This window comes from Toxorhynchites rutilus, chromosome 2, assembly GCF_029784135.1.
Source record: "Toxorhynchites rutilus septentrionalis strain SRP chromosome 2, ASM2978413v1, whole genome shotgun sequence".
NCBI lineage: Eukaryota > Metazoa > Arthropoda > Insecta > Diptera > Culicidae > Toxorhynchites > Toxorhynchites rutilus.
Genome location: NC_073745.1, coordinates 158,222,103 through 158,244,218, shown reverse-complemented (window position 1 = coordinate 158,244,218; position 22,116 = coordinate 158,222,103). Strand labels below are relative to the sequence as shown.

Below are 22,116 nucleotides of genomic sequence, written 5' to 3'. Positions count from 1 at the left end.
TGGTATCTCTGATCACAATCAGTACCATTCAAAATTTTTGTTGCATAGAAAAATCTGTTGGAAAAATAGTCAAGCCAATACTCGAGCCTCAAATTACTCATTTGCTAAGCTTTGAGTGCAATCCGTTATTAAAAGTTCCGAGTTGCCCTATGCTATTATGATTATCTTTGCCTTGTCGATTTAGATGTTTAGTTTTGTTATTGTTATAATCAGAGAAAAATCACTCGACAATTGCCTTGAGTTGATGCATAGTAAGAGTGTTAAAAAGCGAGGAAACTTTTTAAGTAACCGATTTTTGTCCACGCACGGTATTCACCTAAATATGAAAACGCTCCGTGAAGAAATCTCTGTTGGACAAAAATCGGTTGCCTGAAAAGTTCGCTCGCGTTTCAGTATTTTCCCCATAATAAACATCCTAAAAACGCTTCAAATACTTCTTCGATGCTTGTTAGATTGGGAATGTTTCTGGTAATTAACATTGCAGCCGCCTTGAGGGTCGAATCATCGAAATCAAATCGCTGCGTCATTAGTTGCCAACCAACTCCACGTGTTATGAATTTATCACTCCAGAAATTCTGTACCTATCTGTACTTTTTACAAAAATCTGTAATCTATACGAAAAAATACGAAAAAAATCTGTACCTTTCCAGAAAAATATGCAGGGTAACACGGGGTGATTTGGACCACCCTTTTATCTAAAAAAGTATGACTCAACTTGGATGTAATGTTTGTAATGTCATCTCCTTTTATTGTTGAACCGTATGTACCTAACGTAAAAAAAATTGGTAAAATTCGACAGGTGGATGGAAACGGTAGCATGAACACGGCAAGCACATTGATTGCAAAAAAATGCGAGTTTTCCGATCGTGGTTTTAAGGTTTTTTCCGGCGATTAAACAAATTTTTCGTGTATTGTGCAGTAAAGTTCTGTTCGTCTACAGAAGAGGAACAATTTGATGCAGCGAAACTGTAAATTTGATAACAATAAATGAATTTAATTGCATTTTAATGTTTGCATGTTGTGTGGGGTGACATGGACACGTTTCTGTGAGGTGAATTGGTCCTACAGATTTGAGGCTTTTCTTTGGTCTAATTGATTCCAGATGCCGCTGAATTACAAAAAGAGGATGGGCAGACAACGTTGGAAGAAGGAGGAGCTTGAAAGAGCAACGCAGGCCATCAAGAGCGGATTTTCTTTGACCAAGCATCGAAAGTGTTTGAAAATACTCGAACAACAGTGACAAGATCCATACAGAATTCGAGATGGTCTCAATCCAATTTTTCTGGTCTGGAATCTGGCCAAGACATCTGGTATCGATCCCAGAACACTGTTATTGATTGTAACATTATCCCAAAACACACAGTGGTTCAAATCACCCCACAAACGGTCCAAATTACCCCGCATCAAGTTTTGATATCTAAAAATCATCTCTTTTATTTTATGATATATTTGGTATTTTGAAGCTTCTTATAATGATTAAACATTATTGTTTGAGAGAAAACAAGTGTAGCTCAGAGTTCAAGGTGATATTTTTATTTAGACCTTATTGGTTTGGAAATATTAGGCGATTTGCTTAGGTGGTCCAAATTCCCCCCTTTTCCCCTACGTGTGACAACACTGTTGCCAACTTCTAAGACGAGTTGGCATGAAATTCGTCCATTGAAAATGTGTACGTTATTACGAATGATGTTCTATCGAGGGTACGTTATATCGAAGTTTCCCTGTATTGATGTTTATGGTTGGTTTTAGTAGATCTTTATCAGAAGCAAGATGGGTTGCCACATCCATTAAGACTGAATGAACTCTATCACTCACAGCAAACGAGAGGGTTCTAGATGTTCTAGACTTTCTCTGATTTTACAAAAGACGAATAATCAAATGAACCTTGAAAAAAAACCGTTGCATAAAAAATATCTGAGGGTTTTGAATCCAAATTGTTAACGTGTGTACAAAGTAACGGAAAACAAAAACAAAATATAAGAAGTACAACAAATTAAACACTATGAAACCATAAAACATTTCGGTACTCAAACGATGTGTAAATTACAGTACCGAATATTATAAATTACAACCATTATAGTTAGGAATATATTCGATCCCTGCAATTCAAAATTGTCTTAATCATAATATGATTCATGCGTTTTAAGAATACGCAAAACTGTTTTTAAGCTACAGTCCTCGCATCGATAATTGGTATCACACTAAATTATTATCTTTATATTTCTCAAACCAAGTGTGGAAGCTAACTTCATTTTGCAACAATGAAGCCTTGGCACGCGCTGTCACATATTTAGCGCAATAGTTATCGGAATGCCCACGACTTGGGCAGCGGGCAGGGAACACCTTCTTCGCGGGTCAGCGTTACAACCGTTGTTTTATGTTTATTTGCCTGATATTTTTTTACGTTCGGTTCATACCTCAACCTTCACGTGTGCGTATTGTTGTTATTGTAAGACATACCACCATAGGCGAAGTATGAGCGATGCGGTAGCAGGAATTCGGTTTATCCATTCGTAGTGTTCGTGGCCATGTTTCGATGATATTGTTGCAAATTGTGCATGATTATATGAGGTAATTGGTTTTGTGGAAAGAAATTTGAAAAAAATTACATACCCAGACGACGGAGGCATCGCCAACCTTGAAGATAAGAAAGTAAGCAGGCATTAATAAACGGGAAAACTTCGTTTGTTGGTTTTATTTTTATAAATAATTGTGATTTTTGATTCAGAATAATTTCAGTTCGTTTTCCTAAGGTTGGCAATACCGTGAAGCGCCATCATTGGTGGTAACATTGCATCCATAAATTTGATCTAGGGGCCACATAATTTGAGCGATAATAACATTCATTAAAGGGCAGAGGAAAGTTAAAACAAAATACTTAAAACTTCCTCCCAGGCGAACGATGACGGAAGACCACTGTCGAGGCGAGTGAGACTGCGCCTGCTCAGGAATGTTTGCCCCCTGCAAATGATCGTGCAGCCTGGAAAAACCACACCATTATCCTCCTCCCACAAGAAGGAGAAGATACAGAAAATGACGATGAAAGGAAGCGCACGGAAGATGACGCTGGGCGCGCGCTGATGAGCAGATGAACATTCCCAGGCAATGCCACAGCGCAACTACCGGCTGCCCACCGAAGAAAGGACAACCGATGGGAAGAACGATAAGTACCACTCTGAGAGCATCCAGCATTCAGCAACTCTCACGACCCACGCCGCCACCAATGAAGTCAACGACGGCTATGGCTGTGTTTGGTGCTTTCAAAAATGCTGAGAAGGCGCCAGGGTCTGATATCGAATATGAATCAATAGGTGGCGCCATTATTTTTGATACTAATCCTTTTTGTCCTCTGGCAAATGTTTTGACTGTTTATTATACAAAAAAGATGCTTAAAAAAAGCACATTACAAATGATTCATCATATAATTTAATACAATTTGGGTTAATGTAACATATTGGTGTTGGTCATTAATGATGTTTTCATTTTGTGAGCAATACTGTATTCCGAAAACTTGCTGATCACCAAATTAAGTTTTCAAATGAGAAATTATCCAAATTATCCAAAATTATCGTTTAGAAATCCTCTTTTGAAAAGCATCCTCAATATCAATTTACGATGCTCTTTCCGAATTCTGTATGAGAAACATAAACGTTTCCTATCATATTCTATGGTAAGCAATGTTTGATTCTCTTATTGGTTGCATTAACCTCCTTACTCTGAGCTTCGAGTGACACGTCTTCAAATATCATATAATGATAACTATAGTCGCCCACTCATCCTCGGTAATACTTAAGCTACGCTGATGGGCACAAAAATCCACCCCCACATATAATCAAAGCGTTCCAAGATTAAAAGTTTTTTAGTAAATTACATACGTAAAAGTATGTATGACCATTTTATCATTTCATTAATTTTTTAATTTTTTTATAAAAAGCAACAAATGACTTCTGTTCCCAAATGGGTACTTTTAGGGTATGACAAAAACAAAAATCCACTTCATGGTTAATTTCAAAAATAAAAAAAATAAAAACAAATAGTTAATAGTCAATATGACCCCTTCTAGCCTCGATAAGCACCTGACAACGCTTTGGCATACTCTCCATGAGGTTCCGGAGGTGTTGGGGTCTAGCTCGTCCCATGCCTTCTTCAACGTAGCGCAGCTTTGCTTGTTCGTATCGTCCATCTTGTTGTCCAAAATCGACCCTAAACTCTCAGTACGATTGTCCTTTAACCCCATTTTCAGCATGTTTTTTTCAGGTGCTTGCATAAAATGTCGATGGTAATCATAATATCTTTATTTTTTAATAAATCGTTTATTTTTACAGGCTCAGTTACATAAGTTTAAAGGAGCCAAACTCCTGACTGTATTGTTACAACTATATATAAACATTTTTCCTTAATTCTAATGTTAATGGTGTAGAAAACCGATTACTCGCGGTCTACTCGAGTTTAGAAGGGTGACATATTTTCTTCAGGAAAAGGAAGGGATAAAAGGATGTGTTAACAATGTTCACTCTCACATTCACACTCACATTCATTACACTCAATTCTTAAGCTTATATCTAATATGTATTTACATTTCACCTTATTCTATTGTTAATGAGAAGGGATTTGATTTCTCGCGAAGGAAAAGGAAAAGGAGAATATAAGGATATAAGGACAATCAGACACGAAGATCGATAACTTTTAAGAAGACATATATTTGGGACATGTAATCAAGGTCTAAACCAGCCAACACATCTCTCACCGGCACAGTGGGCTGCCTTCCTCTAGCCCGAAGAGAGTTTTCTAAATTCGATCTGGCAACAAGATACTCCTCGCACGACCAAACAACGTGTTCGATGTCGTGGTAACCTTGCCCACAGGCACAGATATTGCTGTCGGCGAGATCAATACGAAAGAGTAGCGCGTTTAACGAACAATGATTGGACATGAGTCGAGAGAAGGTGCGAATAAAGTCCCGACTCAAGTCCAGACTTTTGAACCATGGTTTGAGGCTAACCTTAGGGATAATTGAGTGGAGCCACCGGCCCAATTCATGTTCGTTCCATTTGCGTTGCCAGTTAACAATGGTATTTTTACGAACTAAAGAATAAAATTCATTGAAGGCGATTTGACGCTGATAAATTTCGCCTTCAATTGCACCTACCTTTGCTAATGAGTCAGCCCTCTCATTACCCGGAATTGAGCAATGTGAAGGGACCCAGACAAAGGTAATGACATAACAGCGTCTGGATAAAGCATTCAAAATTTCTCGTATTCTCTCAAGGAAGTACGGCGAGTGCTTTTCCGGCCTCACTGAACGGATAGCTTCGACAGAGCTAAGACTATCCGTTACAATGTAATAGTGTTCAACAGGTCGTGAGGCGACGCTGTCCAGCGCCCAGTGTATTACTGCCAATTCAGCAATATACACTGAGCAAGGATTCTGAAGACTGTGGGAGGTGCTAAAAAATTCTTTGAACACTCCAAATCCTGTGGACTCATTCATAGAGGACCCATCAGTAAAGTACATATTATCACAATTGATAAGCCCATACTTTGCATTGAAGATCGTAGGAACAATCCCCGATCGATGATAATCTGGAATTCCATGGATTTTCTCCTTCATGAACAGATCAACATATACAGAGGAATTGATGTAGTCAGGAAAACAAACACGGTTGGGAATATACGAAGAAGGATCAACCTGCATGGAGATGAATTCATGATATGAAGTCATGAATCCAGAATGAAAATTTAGCCCGATCAGCTGCTCAAAATTTCCGATCACCAATGTATAATATCGTTGACGTGCGCTAAGTTTCCCACCCCAGACAACGTGAAACAGCCCCACATTATGATGCTTCCACCACCGTGTTTCAGAGTCATCTAGGATGTTAGGTTTTATTTTTCGCATCACAAAGCAATTCAAAGACCCACATTGTATCAAAGCTCTTTATTGTGCTTTAGTGCGCTCTCATCTTGAATATGCGTGCATAGTATGGTCTCCCTACTACCAAAATAGTGTCCTGCGAATTGAGGTGTTCCAGCGAAAATTCTTCCGTTTCGCCATACGCAACTTGCCCTGGAGCGATCCTTCGAACTTACCCAGCTATGAGGATCGTTGTAAATTGATCGATTTGTTGAGCTTACGTAGAGATGTAGCCAAGGCAACTTTTATATCCGATCTAATTTCCTCGAAAATCGATTGTGCTGATCTTCTTCAGTCGATCGATTTTAATATACGCCCTCGTAACCTGCGTTCACATACATTTCTCTGCCTTCCTCACTCTCGCACAAACTACGGTTACAACGAACCCGTATCGAGTATGTATCGTGTATTTAACCGCTGTTACTTATCTTATGACTTTCACTTATCTCGCGCCAGTTTAAGAAAGGCATTCTTGACCGCTCTTTCCAGTTAGGCATAGTTTTAAGTAGATTAAGTATTTTAAGTTATTAATTTATTAGGTATCATTAGGGCACTCTTGTTCAGGCCTGTTGATAGTAATGAATAAACAAACAAACACTCGAAGAACTTGAACTTGAACTCCTCTGATCAAATAACGCACTTCCAGTACTCCAACGGCTTGTTGACATGGTCCCTCGCAAACTGAAATTGTTTTTTTCAGCCCCGTTATTTTAAGCTCTTCAGGTCCCATTTCACCAAGCGTCGTCAAATGATGCGATTGGAAAGTTCCAGATCTAACCTTTCTTTAATCGTTCGTGGGTTTTTCTTTACTTCCCGGATGATTAGCGTGTCCGTTCTTGCATCAGTCTTACGTTTCGGTGCTCTTCCCGGTCGAACGGCCAGGTTACCGAGCATCTGATGCTTCCGAATGCCAAATTGGACCGCACCACAGCTTACCCCATACTTCTCAGCAATGTTTTGTTGAGACTTCTTACGCTGGAAGTCGGGCACAATTAAATTTCGGACCTGTGTTGAGATTTGCTCAACACCCATTTTCCGAAAGGTTCACTGTCAAAAACACGTTACCACGTGTAAAAAGTTAACCAAACACACTGTAAAACTAATTTACGAAAGTGGATTTTTTATGGTTTTAATATTGAAATACTTTGATTTCAAATGGGGGTGGGTATTTTATTTGCGCCCCTCTATAATTGAAATAACTAATGGTGATCACGAAGAGTACAGTGTCGACATCTATCGCGATGAAAACAATTTTCGTTATCATTTTAGCATGCCTGAATGCAGTTTTGAATTGTTAGAATTCAAAAGAAAACTATTAGAGTAACACGGGGTGATCTGGTCATACGGGATAATTTGGACCATTTTTTTTTATAATGTCATCTCCTTCTATTGTTGAACCGTATGTACCTAACGTAAAAAAACTTTGGTAAAATTCCACAAATAGAGGGAAACGGTAGCATGCACAAAGCAAGCACTTTGATTGTCAGAAAATGTGAATTTTTCGATCGTGGTTTTAAGGTTTTTTCCGCTGATTAACCAAACTTTTCGTGTATTGGGCAGTAAAGTTCTGTTCGCCTACAGAGGAGGAACAATTTGATGCAGCGAAAGTGTATGTTTGATAACAATGAATGAAATTGATTGCATTTTAATTTTTGCATGTTGTGTGAGGTGATTTGGCCATGTTTCTGTGGGGTGAATTGGTCCTACAGGCTTGAAGCTTTTCTTTAGTCTAGTTGTTTCCAGGTGACGCGGAATTACAAAAAAAAGTATGGACAGACAACGTTGGAAGAAGGAGGAGCCTGAAAGAGCAACACAGGCCATCAAGGCCTCGAACAACAGTGAAAAGATTCATGCAAATTCGAAATGGTCTCAATACAATTTTTCTGGTCTGGAATCTGGCCAAGACAGCTGGTATCGATTCCAAAACACTGTCAATGAGTGTAACATTGTTCCAAAATACTTTACATAAACATAAGTATGTTCTTTTCGATGAAACACACACTGGATCAAATCACCCCACAGACGGTCCAAATCACCCCGCATCAAATTTTAATGCCCAAAAATCATCTCTTTTATTTTATGATATATTTGGTAAATTGAAGTTTGGGAGTTTTTAGGCTTACTAACACATTTGGCGTTCCATTTTTTTTTATATAGATAGAATATATAGGAAAGCGTTATTTCGTCTGAAAATCTATTTCCACTTTCGAACAAAGATCAACTTCGTTAGCGTAAACTTCAAATGGACTAACAACGTTTATCATGATGAAATTGTAGAAGATATGTGTTTTAAATTTTCCGAATTTTTCTACTTTCCTTGATTTCGAACGTTTCGAGCTGGGTTCGAGTTTCCATAGCTGGGTGCGGAAGTCGCTTTGCGATCAAAACAAATAGCAAACCAAAACCGGTCAGCAAACAGGAGACAATAGTGTAAAATTACGTTAGAAGTTAATTGAAGTGTTTTAGTCGGAAAGTTTTGGGATATTCGAACTCACAGATCATAGTTCAGTGTATTTTGTGAGACGGTAAGCAGTTTTGTTTCCTATCGATGCTCAAAAACTTTGTTTTGAAACTTCAAGTCCATTCGGGGTAAACCCGACATTTTCAGTCAGGGTAAACAGACATCTCGTTTGTGTTGCACTGACTGGTAAAATGCGTCCTTATTTTTCGGTGAGGAATCTATTCCATGAGCCGGTCGATCAAAGTTTGGAGTAAATTAGAGGAGCACTTCTTCGCAAACTGTACCAGAAATACAGAATACTATGCGTACTCTCAGAATGAGCGATTCGTAACATTCATTTTCATGCGTTTGTGGGTATTAGGATTGCAAGGAATGATGATACTCACACATATATATACGCATTCCCACATATACACGCACTCCCCACCCACAAACTCATGAAAACGAAAGTTTCGAATCGTTCATTCTGAGCGTACGCATAGCATTCTGTATTTCAGGTATAGTTTGTGATGAAGTGTTCCTCTAATTTACTCCAAACTTTAATCGATCGCCTAAAAAACGAACGTATCAATATAAAACGTTCACAGAAATTTTAGGATACACTAGGCCAAAAATTCGAACTTCTGCAATATTTGAAAAAATACAGATGATTTTCAAAAACACTACAAAAAAGTGTTAGCCAACAACATCTTTGAAAAAAAAGAATTTTTATTTCTTCCCTATATTGTTGTCCACTACACATACACAACAAGATAATAATATGTACGTTAAATATTCTAATACCTAAAATCATGTACATCCCTTCTATATGATTTTTCGCGAAATTACAGAATGTCAAAAATCACTTAACATTTTCGACTTCACGCTCTGTTTCTCTATTTTTTTGTCGAGTGTATACAGTAGATACACTCCTTTGAAAGATTGCAGATTTCAAGTTACATATCCGTTGCTTATTCTTATCTTTCAACATTCATTAGTTCATCAACACTTAACAGTAGTTCAACAATATGAATCAGATGCAGTCGATGATTCAACATCGCTCGTTTATCACTTCGGATATTGTTATGGAAAGCATCGCGCCTTTAGTAGAAAGTTTTGGTACCCATGAAAAAAGCCGATGATTTGCTCGGTTTTGCAGAATCAGCTGGATATGATTGATTCATGATTCATTTTTACCCTTCCGAGAACAAGACAGATGCTGGCGATTCACTGATCATTATTCTTCTTCTTGATGTAAAAAAATAAACATAGTCTGAGGAAAACAATGAAAATCACAAACAGTACCATAAAAATAACCATTTCTCGATGGTTTGGGATTGGTTCACATCTTCAAATAAGATTCGAAAGGTTAATTCACAAACGAGAAGGTATTCGTTCTAATTTTAATGAGATGAATGTATTGATACGAACGGAAAATAAATAATTCATTTTTACAACCTCGGTGGTAAAGCACGATTTCCGTCTATTCACGGTCATATCAAAGTCATGAAAATTTTCTCTGTCAACTGTTAACTGTAACAAGAGCAGGCGATAGAGCGAGTATTTCCTATAGTCACATTCTTACATCAATGTGTAAGAGTGTATGTGTAAGAATTGAAGAACAAAAAAGTCACTTTTGACTAACCATCTATTCTCTGAAAACAAACCGAAACATCGTCGGATGTCAATTGAGTCTTGGTTACTACTTCAATTGATAGCGATAACAGTAGATGTCAAAGAACATCATGATGAGCGGCTTAAATGAAGGAGCGGTTATTCAATCGAATGGAAAGGATCAGTGAGAAGAGATCCGTATGGATCAACCTTGCTCATTCGTCAAATCAGCTCACGAGTCCGCGATGTTGTTTGAATAGAAGTGTTGGTAAGCTTGACTGATGGTTATTGTTCGTTCGAATTCAAATGAATGATTATTTTCAGCACTGTTACGGAACTGGAATTTATCAAACCGGAGCGATAAATAGATTCCAAAACGCGCACAAGGAATCTGTACAGGCTCACAAAACCGCTGACATGACGAATGATGACAAATGTCTGGAAAGAAATATTACGTCGCCACCCCTTGTTAGATTGTTTCCGAGAGTGTACGGAAAAAGAAGCTGTTGTTTGGTGAGTGATCTGCTAATATGGCGAAATGAGTAAGTTCTCATTCTCATCTTCGCCGTCAACGTCATCTTCAATCTTTAAGGACGAATGCCTCCAAAAGCGACTCCTGTACTTCTAGATTTCTCACGAAGACTCAAAACTGGTTTGGCCTGATCTTGTGGAAACCAAATTCGGTGTTTGTGTACCAAGGAACTTAACTTAGGAACTTCGGGCTATTTTTCGATCATGCCATCATAAATTCAAATATTCGTAAAGCCCCAAAAATGATTTAGAATAATATCAAAGTGGAAAAAAGTGGTTGAAAGAGGATAAAAAATCGGTCCTACCAATTGATGCGACCGGTTGTACGTTTTAGATAAGTTTCAGCTGAATTAGTTTAATATTTTTGTGAAAATTCAAAATCGCAAAAATTATTGTGCTCGGAACAAAACGATACAGTGCTGGGATGGCTACACGAAGTAAAAATGTAAACAACAGCGAAGGTGAAAACAATTGTGATGTGCAAGTTTGCAGAAATATATACTTTGGAAATGTTTTTGGCCAATTAATTTGTTCAAAATATTATAGAATATTTAAATTAAAACTGTATGGTGTTCTTTGGTCGGAACTTTTACAAATGATCATTTTCAGGTACGTTGTATTTATTAAATTTAAATAATTAAATTTGTATATTTAAGATTATATTGAAATGCCTTCGAATCATAGTTACAGCCATGGTTACATACTCCATCTAAAATGAGTGTACACCGGATATAATGTCTTCATCTCGAAGCTCACCGCGCATAATTCGCAATTCGTCTCATTCGAAGCTGACGTGTCTCGCCCCCTCACAACTCATATGCTGCTAAGATCCCTGATGAGTCAATAACAACACTCACTTAAGAACACCACCACCGTTGTCATCAGCATCTTCATCTTCATTAAAATGTTGTCTCATGTCTCCCTGCGTTGAAACGGGTTCTCAATCGGTCGTCTTTGGACAGACCCGTATGTCGCACATGGTAGGCTTAAGTCGCTGATTATCCCCCCAGTGACTGCGAGCGACGTGGACTACCAGGGAGAGGGATGGGGGCAGAACGAGGGAAGTCAATTTAGAGTCTTTAATTTTAATTATTCCCCGGATCTGGCAAAAGTGCATAACCTTTCACGATGGGATGAGAATTGAAGATGTGTTCTACGTATGGCCTGTCTCTTTCTTTCACACTCCAACACTCGGTGCGAAGTTGGTCCAACTTGCCAACTTAGATGAGTTTTGAATAAATGAAGTGGTATTCCATTGGCTTTATCTCGACCATCGCTCTTTATTAGTTTTCTCTCTGATTCCTGCATATTAATTGATAATAATGAGAAAAAGACCACCCTACAATTTCAATAACATAACTTTTTCTTCTTCGCGCTTTCACTGTTTTGGGTGTATTTTTGCCGTTGAGAAGTTGATGTGAGTCTGAAATATATATATATATATATATATTTTAATGACGACTAGTTTCCTGGGCTTTCGCGGAGAGGGTCACCTCATGGAAAGGGTGACTAGAAGTGTTGATCTGAGACCTCCACGAAGACAGTCGGATTCATTGGATTACGTTATTTTTATGATGAAATATGTTGAATGGAAAATGATTTGCTGGAATTAAAAGTGAGCCAGATTGAATGTCATTATAAATGCAATTTTTCGATCAAAGATAAATTTAACAGCAGGCACTAATGGACGATAACCATTACGATGAGTTTCAATCTTACGCCTCATCGTTGGAAAATTGCATCTTGGTGCCAGGTCAACCAGGAACTGTTAATCCCAGCTATTAGCGTTTTTTTTCTAACGAAAAGCTCAATGTCAGTCCCTAGGGGCTTGACACGAGCTCATCGTGTTAATCAGCATATCGTTATTTTCTGTTATGTTTTTTTATTACTATACAGTCGCATTCGTTCACATATAATATTCAAAACGACGACAAAGCCGGACCTTCGTCTTTGTTTCCTAGATTGGAAATAAAATAGGTCCCTAATGACAAGATATGCGAAAAACCTTTTCTTTTTCAAGACTTTCTTTTTCAAAAGTAAGTAACTATGTATTCACAAGCCAGCTGGAGTCGCTTATGGAAGGAAGACAATCTAAAGTTACTGATATATAAACTAAAGCAGATGATACAGAGTATACAGAGTGCACTTTTCTCACAAATAATAATATTCAAAGTGAAAATATAGTTTCATTGATGAAGATGTGTCAGATGTCAGAACGCTTGACTAAATCTTAAATGACGTAATAAATCGTCAAAAACCAATGTTCTTTGACCCTCCAGATCAGGGGGGCCTCTTATTTCTTTGTGGTCGTATTAAATTTGGACATGGGTGTCGTACTGGTCGGAATCATTTTTACTTGAAAGAGCACATAATTTATAAGGTTTGAAAGATGAACTAGATTTATTTGATTGTTTTAATGTGATGTTTTGTTTGCTGTTTTAACTACATGTATCGTAAAATGATCAGATTGGCGTCTTCCGTCTTTTATCTTATGCATGACCCTACAGAGCAACCCTTGCTCTTTACTGCCCAAATATGCAAGGTAACGCTATGGATAAGGAAGGTTTTCTTGTGCTGTTCTTCTCCGCCCCCATTTTAAAATCTGGTTACATCAAGAGCAACATGTCAAAAGGGCCTATTTATTTGATCGATTCTCTTCATCTACTTTCTCTTTCGATAAACACGGCCTTTCATACAGATTTTGCGAAATTGTTTGATTCAATTTGCTTGGTATACCTTCGGGTGATATTGTTTCAGAGGGAAATGAAATTAGAAAATTAACTCTTTAGTAAAAATTGTTGATGGCCTTGAAAAAAGCCGATGATTTTTTTTGTTTTGTCCCTTGGGACGCATCAACAGCCAAAATTAATCGTAGATATTCCACAATAATACGAATCTAGACATTCCCCAGTTTTCTTACATCGAAAACACTTTTTGAAAAATGAGTAAAGAATAAGTTATTTTTACTGTGGAGATATTAGATAAAATTACATGGCATGGATTCGTAGACATGAAGACCTAAAATGTTGACACGCGTTTTCACCATCACTTTATGTAAGTACCATCCATTTTGCACTCTTCATAAGAGTAAAAGTGTTAATAAAATGGCCTTGAGTCAATAGCATCAATATAATCCGTGACGGCGAAAGTTTTGCGACTGGTGTGTACAATTTGCGAGACCACCCAACTTTCCAACGCGACACTAGTTTTCTAGTGCTTGCTTTAAATTTTCGTTAACTTAAACCATTTTCAGACTAAGAGATTGAGAAGTAGAGTTTATCCAAAAAAAAACTTAGATAATTTACGTTTCTATTGGTATCCAAATCATCAGAATCCGTTCGCGGCAAAAATAGTTTTTGCCGTTTCAAAAAATCGTGACCTACGTCAAAAAACCGCATAAATCTGTATAAGTTACTAAATTTCGTTGGTTTCTGTTTGGGAACAAGTAACAAGGGAGGCTTCTCTAAATCATGCGATTCATAGCTTCTGACAAAAATTGCTGTCTTTAGTCTACGAACCGAGCGGGTAATTGTGACATAAAACCGGTTCACGATTAAATTGTGGATAATCCATTGTTTACATAGCACAATGGTCAGGGAGCGAATTTAAGTGGAAATTTGCACATAGATCATTTGCCAGATTGCTTATTCCAGACAAAATACAGTTTTAGACGAATTTGTTACATATGATGAAGCGCTTATTTTCATGTTGTCAAAAATAGGGTGACCAAAATTTTAGGGGAAACCATAAATCTGGTTCAATAACGTTGAAGCTCCAGCTATTTTAAGCACGTAGTACGTAGAATTCGAAATATAAAAGTTATAGAAAAAAAAATCATTGTGACCCTAATGTATTCTTAGTACAAAAGTGATCAATCAGTTGTATTGGAAGATAGAAAAAAAAACTTTGTTCTATAAAATTTCCTAAGATAGCTAGGGATACAACATTGTTGAACTATGTTTACCTCTATTCATAGCGATTCTAACTTTCTTAGAATTTTGATTCCACCTAAAATATTGATCACTCTATTTTAGATATATGAAAATGAGCGCTTCATCATACACTGCGTTCACAACCATAGAACCACTCGTTTTTTCTGAGTTTCCATAGATATGTAAAAAGTCGGTTGAATTGAAGTATATAGTGTAGGATATAACAACTATCTTCATTTAAAAGGCCATTTGAACTTTCTTGTTGTGTCCAGGCGCGAAACATTCATAAAACAAAAATTCTAGTGTTTCATAACTGTAGAACCACCTGAAAAAATCTCACTCCTTTACAAAATTAACGTCCATTAGTTAATTACATTATTTACAATAGGTTTCCAATTCGTAGGTCATCTTTAGTTCTAAATCAGTTCAAATAACCCATTCGGGGTGGCTTTAACCGAGCTGCGCCATGTTGTAGTGTGTATCTCGTTCTACGCAGAGGATACTGTTCGTTTAAGCTCTTCAAATCACTCATACTGTTTGTAAGCTGCATCTACTATTCGTACAATCAATTTTCATAAGTTCTTGATAGAATTTTGATCTAGTAAACAAGTTGACCATCCAGAATCTGAAACCCTTATTCATCATTATGAATTGATATCAAATTACACAATTATCACATTGTTTTTGATGTAAAAACAGCAGTAAATGATTCTGAAATACGTCTTTCACTTCTGACTGTTCATTCGTGTTGATGGTGAATTACTTAAACTTAAAATTTCTCCCCAAACCATAAAAATCTCATCTCCAAAGTTGCGGATCCAAAAACTAATGTGGAAGCTAATCCAATGGGTTTCACTATTTCAAGGCAACTTCTCTGATAAAAAGAAATTCAACTTGAATAGAATTTCTTCATACTGGAAGGACTTACGGACTTACTCGTAACTTTGCAGGCGGCAGTTTGATGGTTTGAGGAAAATATTTTCGAAACGGCCTGTTTCAGATAGCTTTTCATCAACACCAACGTACAGTCAGAAGTGCAATGGAGTGCTTCAGAATCATTTACTTCTTTTTTTGTATCAAAAACACCATGATAATTGGGTAATTTGGTATCAATTCAAAACATCCGGAAAGTCAAGGCATGGTTTATTGAATAGGGGCTTCATATTCTGGACTGGTCAGTATGTTTACCAGATCAAAATCCTATCAAAAACGTATGAGGAGCGATCGTACGAATAGTAGATGCAACTTACAAGCCGTATGAGTGATATCGCCAGAAATGAAGGTCATGTAATTAAATAGGGATAATCAAGTGTAATGCGTTTTAAAACTAAACTAAAAAATCTTTTTTCGTATAGCTCTGTACATTTGAAATCACCCAATGTTTTTCTCAACTCTGGGGTAAGTTGAAACCAGTGAAAATCTACTTTTCATTGAACATTGCTGCAGATGCCGGACGTTTTTTGTCTATGTAAATTAAAAAAAAATCAAAAAATAACAATCATACATATATCGTTTCTCAGCATGTTCTATATAATTTATGAATACACAGACATGAAACAAGTAAAATTTGTTAATTTTGCAACTAGGGGTCGTTCCAATATTACGTGACGCATTTTTTTAACTATTTTAGACTTCCTCTTCTCTACATAATGTGTAATAAATGGTCATTTGCATAAAATGTTTAGATTTAGTTGGATTTATTTCTAAACAAATTTCCACAAGGCATCCGCTTCTCCCTTCCTGAGTGCGTTACGTAATATATGATACGTAATATATGAATATTCAAGTAATCCCATAAACTTCAATAGTGACCGCTTTGAGTGGCTCTCTTCTGACATGAAAGCGTCTAAATTAGTATTTTTGATGATATTGTTTCGTATATCAATTCCTAGTATGTAGTGTCCATTTTGCGTGTATCAGACTACACCCCTCGCATCTCACGGGTAGCAAAACCTCTTTTTCCAGTTGTTTATATTAATTCTTTCAATTTAGTGTTTCATAAATGTTGTAGTTTCATAATTTCAATGTTGTAGTTTCATAAATCAGTTGTAGATAGTTCGAGAAGTAAAACCACTCATTAAACTAATGATAGTTCGCGTTTCAACTTACCCCGCTTTACGGGACAAGATGAAACAATGAATATGCGAACTAAACATTTTAAAAAATACATTTTTCGAAACATTCAGTGTGAATTTCTATTTTTCATTGAAAGTCATCTGTCATACCTTGTATATGCTGCAAACAGATTTCCATTTAGTGATTCAGTGATTTTTAAAGATAACTTTCAATTTAAATTTCGAAAAAAACCGTTGTAACTTGCGTTGTACCTTATGTTTTTTTGGGAAATTCGTCCCAATTAATTATCTTTTGTATTTTTATATCGCCATCCAAAAGTTGTCCTTTTTTCAATGCAAGCGTAGTGCGGTACTATCAGATAGACATAATATATAATTAGCGAGCTTCCTCACACTATAGATATTTGTTTTCCATTTCTGAGAATATTTGCAACCAACGATTAGCAACTAGCAGTTCCACCTTTTTATCTCATTAATGTTCATTCCTTTAGTAATTGTGTACTCATGAAACAAAATGCTTCAATTCATCTAAAAATGAGGATTTTTCTAATTCTTCTTTGAATGGTCGTTTAGGAATGGACTTTAATCTTCTTGAATGGCGTTAACGTTCCCTGTGGAACTTTTGCCGTCTCAACGTATGCATTAATTAGCGTCATTTATTAATACTTATTTGAGATTTCTTAAGCCAAATAAGACGCCTTGAATGTATTCCGAGGGGCAAGCTCTTGAATACGCGTGACCACAGTGCAAGTCGAAGGAAATTTCTTTGACGAAAAATCCTCCGGCCAGAACGGGAATCGAACCCGAACACCCGGCATGACAATGTGAGACGCTAACCACTCGGCCACGGGTGCACTCTGATACAATGACTTTAATACAATCCATTTATATTGTTGTGTGGTAGACTTACCATCCATTTTTCAATATACTGCAACGTAGTATCGTGAAATTTTCTCACAGTTTGAATAAATTTCGTTTTCTGTATCTCATCTGAATCATCTCAACTTTTAAAACCTGCACCTTGCTAGTCAAAAACACATCTTTTCGTTTATGTTCAAGAATTCTAATAGAATCGTCAAAATTAACGGCAATGCCAGTGATAGACACATCGTGTCTTTCAACAAGACGAATAAATGTTCGATAGGTCACCAACTGATGTCTCTGTTAAAACGCAATTATAGTCTAAAACATGGGTTTTCAGTCAAAACCTGTATCACAACCGGACTCTTTTGCCATTGATTGTATGTTAAAGACAGTTGTGTAAAATCTCCGCGAATGTAACATTGTGAATCGCAATTTATTTATCAGTTGTTCATTCGAATAAAATTATTGGAAATAATGATAGTAGACTATTAAGGAATATAAGAAAAATACGGTACAAACTGATAAAAAACGGCGCAATCAAAATGGGTAAAAAAACGGTACTGTCCCGTTCTAGACGGTACTTTTGGCCAGCCTATGAATAGGTCAATTAGGGGATCAATCCATAGACGAACCTGGAATTGAACACACGATCATTCGCTAAGTGAGCGGACGCTTTGCCATTTAACGGCGAAGGCCCTCTAATTCTGTTTTGAATCGGTCAAGGGAGCGACAGCGTCCCTGAACATAAGAAAAAAAAACAGTTTTTTGTTTGTTGCGGGTTTCGGTTTTCTGAGAAAAATCAATTATTCCAACACAATGTCCAACACGTATGGAATTCAAAATAGTTTGTCAACGGCAACATTTTTTTTCGATATTCGTCATAATTAAATTTGTCTCAAAGCGGAGCCATACGCTTATTGCTTTTACTATCCATTTTCATTCGGGCTATCAATCTCGTTTCGATAGCTAACGACAAGTTTTCTTTTTCATCGCTCGGACCTCATTGATTCGAAAAGCGGGAATGAGAGGGGTAGTGAAGAGCAAAATATTTATAATTTCCGAAACTGAAGAGAAAAGAAACAGAAACCGTCTCAAACGCGGAAGGAGAATGGAGAGAGAGGTGTGCGAGCCAAACTGTCCTATATCGAAGAAATCAACATAAATAATGTGGCGCCCGTTGGACCCGAAAATGTTGCATTATACTGGCCCGTTGCCCCGCCGGACAGACCTCGTCGGTCGTCGAGTGCTCTTATTTTTTCTGCTCTTATTTGTGTTATCAGGAGACAAGCAACCAAAGGGACCCCGGAGAGTGCGCGGAGTTGTGTGTATAGTGTGTAACGTATAGACCCCGTACTCACAGCGAAAAGGACCAGGACCAGGCATCACGGTGGGGAAAGGTGGTGGTTGTGGAGCAACTGATGCCGACTGCGTGTACCAGTGGATGTTCTGTTTGTTGTTCTTTGCCGGTGGTTTTCTTGTCTTGGCGCTCAGTTTGGATTGCCACGACTTCAAACGCACGAACAAGTGAGGCAAAAATAAAGTAATAAGCGGATACTTTTCGGTGGCACTCTCCTATTGTATGCTTATTTGAAGCCCCGCCGAGAAACCGACACACCGTGGACGCGTAACAACACAAACAGGACCAGAATGGGTCCACGGGATTTCTTCCGTCTGACGACCATCTAAGACGCAGCATCCGAGCCAGCAGCCGACCGACAGAGAGTAGAATGAACTTATGATGGATGCGTCGCGAAAGCAGAGAACGGTGCGTTATGAATAATAAATCAAGAAGATGATTCCAATTAGACGATTACTGTCGGGTGTTCTCATTTTCATAAGAATTTTCTTGTTGAATTTGTCTCACCGGCACCGACATATCTTTTGCAGAAATATTATTTTGCATGTTGTAAATATTTCGATAGTTATTATGAATGCACGATCACTAACTCTTGGCTAAACATACAAATTGAAGTAGTATCATTCCTTTACAAAGGAAAAAATGAGTCAATCGATATTAATGTAAACAATATGTGTTTTTCGACTATAGCTACCAAATTTGCTGGTGTATGTAATTGATAAATTCGAACTTACCTGAAAGAAGAAAGAAGGAAATAAAAGTTAGAATAAAAAAATTATATGATTTTATATTGCAATTCAAAAGATGATTTCACAAAACCAATGTATGAAGGTAACTAAATATACTGTTCCGATAACGGAGTGACAATTAGTTCGCGTTTTGTTATGTAAGTGATCTTAGCCCCAACATACAGGGACTTTTTTCATCCAATTTCTTTTACCCTGATTCGATGAAAATTTGAACCAGAAGAGTAAACAAAGGCACAGCAAAAACTGAAACTGAACAGCGCCACCGAAGCTGAATCAAAGGAGATTTATGTTTTCTTGTTAAAATTAACGATCGTTTGTTGAGCGGTGCTTTTATTGATGCTTGTTTTGTTCTGCGCGTTTTTCTTACGAATTTCCAACGGGAGCAATAGTTTGTCCAGTGGAGGAAACCTAAGTCTATTTTTGAATTTTATGTAAAATTTCATAAACCGTGATAGACTGTCATGAATATAAACCATTGATCATTGCGAACGCAATGATGTTTAATGAAAGTTGAATCTACTCACTTGCTAGGATATATCGTAAGATTTTTTTTATTAAAATATACAACTTGAAATTCTGACCAACGCATTTGAATTCTACGTCGGAGGTCGACAGGAGGCTTTCCTTTTTTAAGTTCTTCAATTTGAGTATGAGGTAGACTCATCCTTTAATAACTCTAAATCACTTCACGAATTTCCCTTCTGCCAATTGTTCAGAGAGATTCGCATGTTTAAATGGTCGTAAATAATTGATAATTATCATCAACCGTTGAGGGTACACCGTTCGACAGCGCCTTACAGACATCCTCATTGCAAAACTGCACAAGAAAACCAACCGATGTTAACGATGTTTGTTTTTTCTGACCAATTTTGGAGCTTCAAAATTATTAAATGCGAACGCAGATAACGAAAAGTAACCGTCCAGCTCCACCGATGGTACCTCATCAGCGAAACAGGTGCGTTTTGTTGTGTTTATTGACAGTATTCACCACACCACACGAAATCAGCGTAAAATGTTCTCCCTCAGACCTATAATCTTTGCTGCGTTTTGGGTGTAAAACAAACATAAGCAGAATGTACGATAATTATACGCCTCAAATCTCGGCCGCTCTTCAGTTGGTCAACAGCTTTTTACACCGGGTTGAACAATGAAGCAGTGGCAAGCTTGAACAATTTCTCTTTAGACTTCCGGAAATGCTGATCGAACATAAATCAAACAGCAATAAAATATGGTCGACCGTGATTATAAAAAATATAACCATGAAAACAATGCTTTTCTAATCAGCAGAGTAACTTTTCAATTGGAAGCGGAAACAATTGCAGGCGCATTTTCCACCTAGCAGGGGGCGCAGCAATTCTACCAGCAAACGTAGTTCCGCACGTTCTATCACACGGTTCCTCGTGAGGCGACACCCAGACCATGGCGTCATCTGCGTCCGGAATCACCACCACCGCATGAGCGCCGAACGCCAGAGGTTCGGGAAAGAAGCGTGACCAATTTATCCTCCTCGCCAATCTTAGCACGATTCATAATCGTTGGAATACGCTGCTCCACTGACGCTGGTTGGTTGTTTGTGGTGGAAAGGTCCGAATCTGCACACATCCGAGCAGCATCCCTCTCTCTCGCTGTCTCAATATCCCTTTCCTATAGGATCTCCAGCTCCATAGGAGCAGCGTCTGTGGGTTCTCCGCGCTTTTTTTGCATTCATTTCGCAGTTCTCTCTGCTTTGGGCCAGACTTTCGCTTTGGGACCCCGTTCCTTGTTATCGATCGGATCCCACATGGTCTGCGGTTGGCCTTGATTCTCCAGAAAATACAAATAATTCATAAATAATTGTTAACTACCTACTGGCGCCGGGTTTGATAGCTGCGCTTCGCCAACCCATTCGGTTGTTGATCGAGAATTCGTGTTCTGTTGTCTTCTGGGACCGTGCGCCTAGCCACAAAGGCAAGGGAGAGACCACCTTTTTGTTTTTGTTGTGTTTTCATTCAGAGATACTAATTACTGTTTTGTTTTAAGTGCGTAAATCAGTTGTTGATATCTTGGGGCTGTTGTCTGGAGTTCTAGAACCGAGGTTCTCTCAGCACATGATTGTGAAATTAATTTGAAGATTGAACAGCAAACAGATTTTGGTAGTAACTTTGGTCACATGTTTGGACGAGCAGTTATGTAAAAAAATCATATAATATTTATGGTCACATTACTGAACAGTATTTCAATGTTTCATAATTCAAAAAGTTGTACAGGTGCCAAACAAATTTAGTACATTTTTGTAATTTAATTTGGTAATTTGGTACCCACCCGGGTCTCCGGCGGTAATGAGCGCACTCTGGTGGTGAATAAAAAAAAGTGTTCTAGTAATGTAGTAACAAAAGACAGATGCCAAAAATCCAAAATATCTGTGTTTTTTAAAAAAAAAATCAAGTTTTGTTGTTTTTGAAATCTCGAAAATTTTTCATGTGCGTCTTTTTAAAAATCATTAAAAATCGAATAGTGAGCCGATTTTAAATATTGAAGCTGATTTGGATCAAGAAATTGATGTTCTTCAACGAATTCGAGTAAGTGTATCGAGATTTTAATCACAAATTTCATAGATTTCATTCTAAAGTAAAAATTCGGTATGCGGGTAATTTGGCACCC

General features: G+C 37.6%; 1 protein-coding gene across 3 annotated transcripts in view; it reads right to left on the bottom strand.

Moving 5' to 3' along the window:
• LOC129765441 (optomotor-blind protein) overlaps positions 1-22,116 on the bottom strand; it is a 296,805-nt gene that overhangs the window by 94,961 nt on the left and 179,728 nt on the right. For 2 of the 3 annotated variants that reach the window (XM_055765767.1, XM_055765769.1), the window contains exon 5: positions 2,614-2,637. The exons of the other annotated variant lie outside the window; for it this stretch is intronic. In XM_055765767.1, the coding sequence (XP_055621742.1) occupies positions 2,614-2,637 (24 nt within the window). The remainder of the gene's footprint in view (positions 1-2,613; positions 2,638-22,116) is intronic. 3 annotated transcript variants of the gene reach the window in all.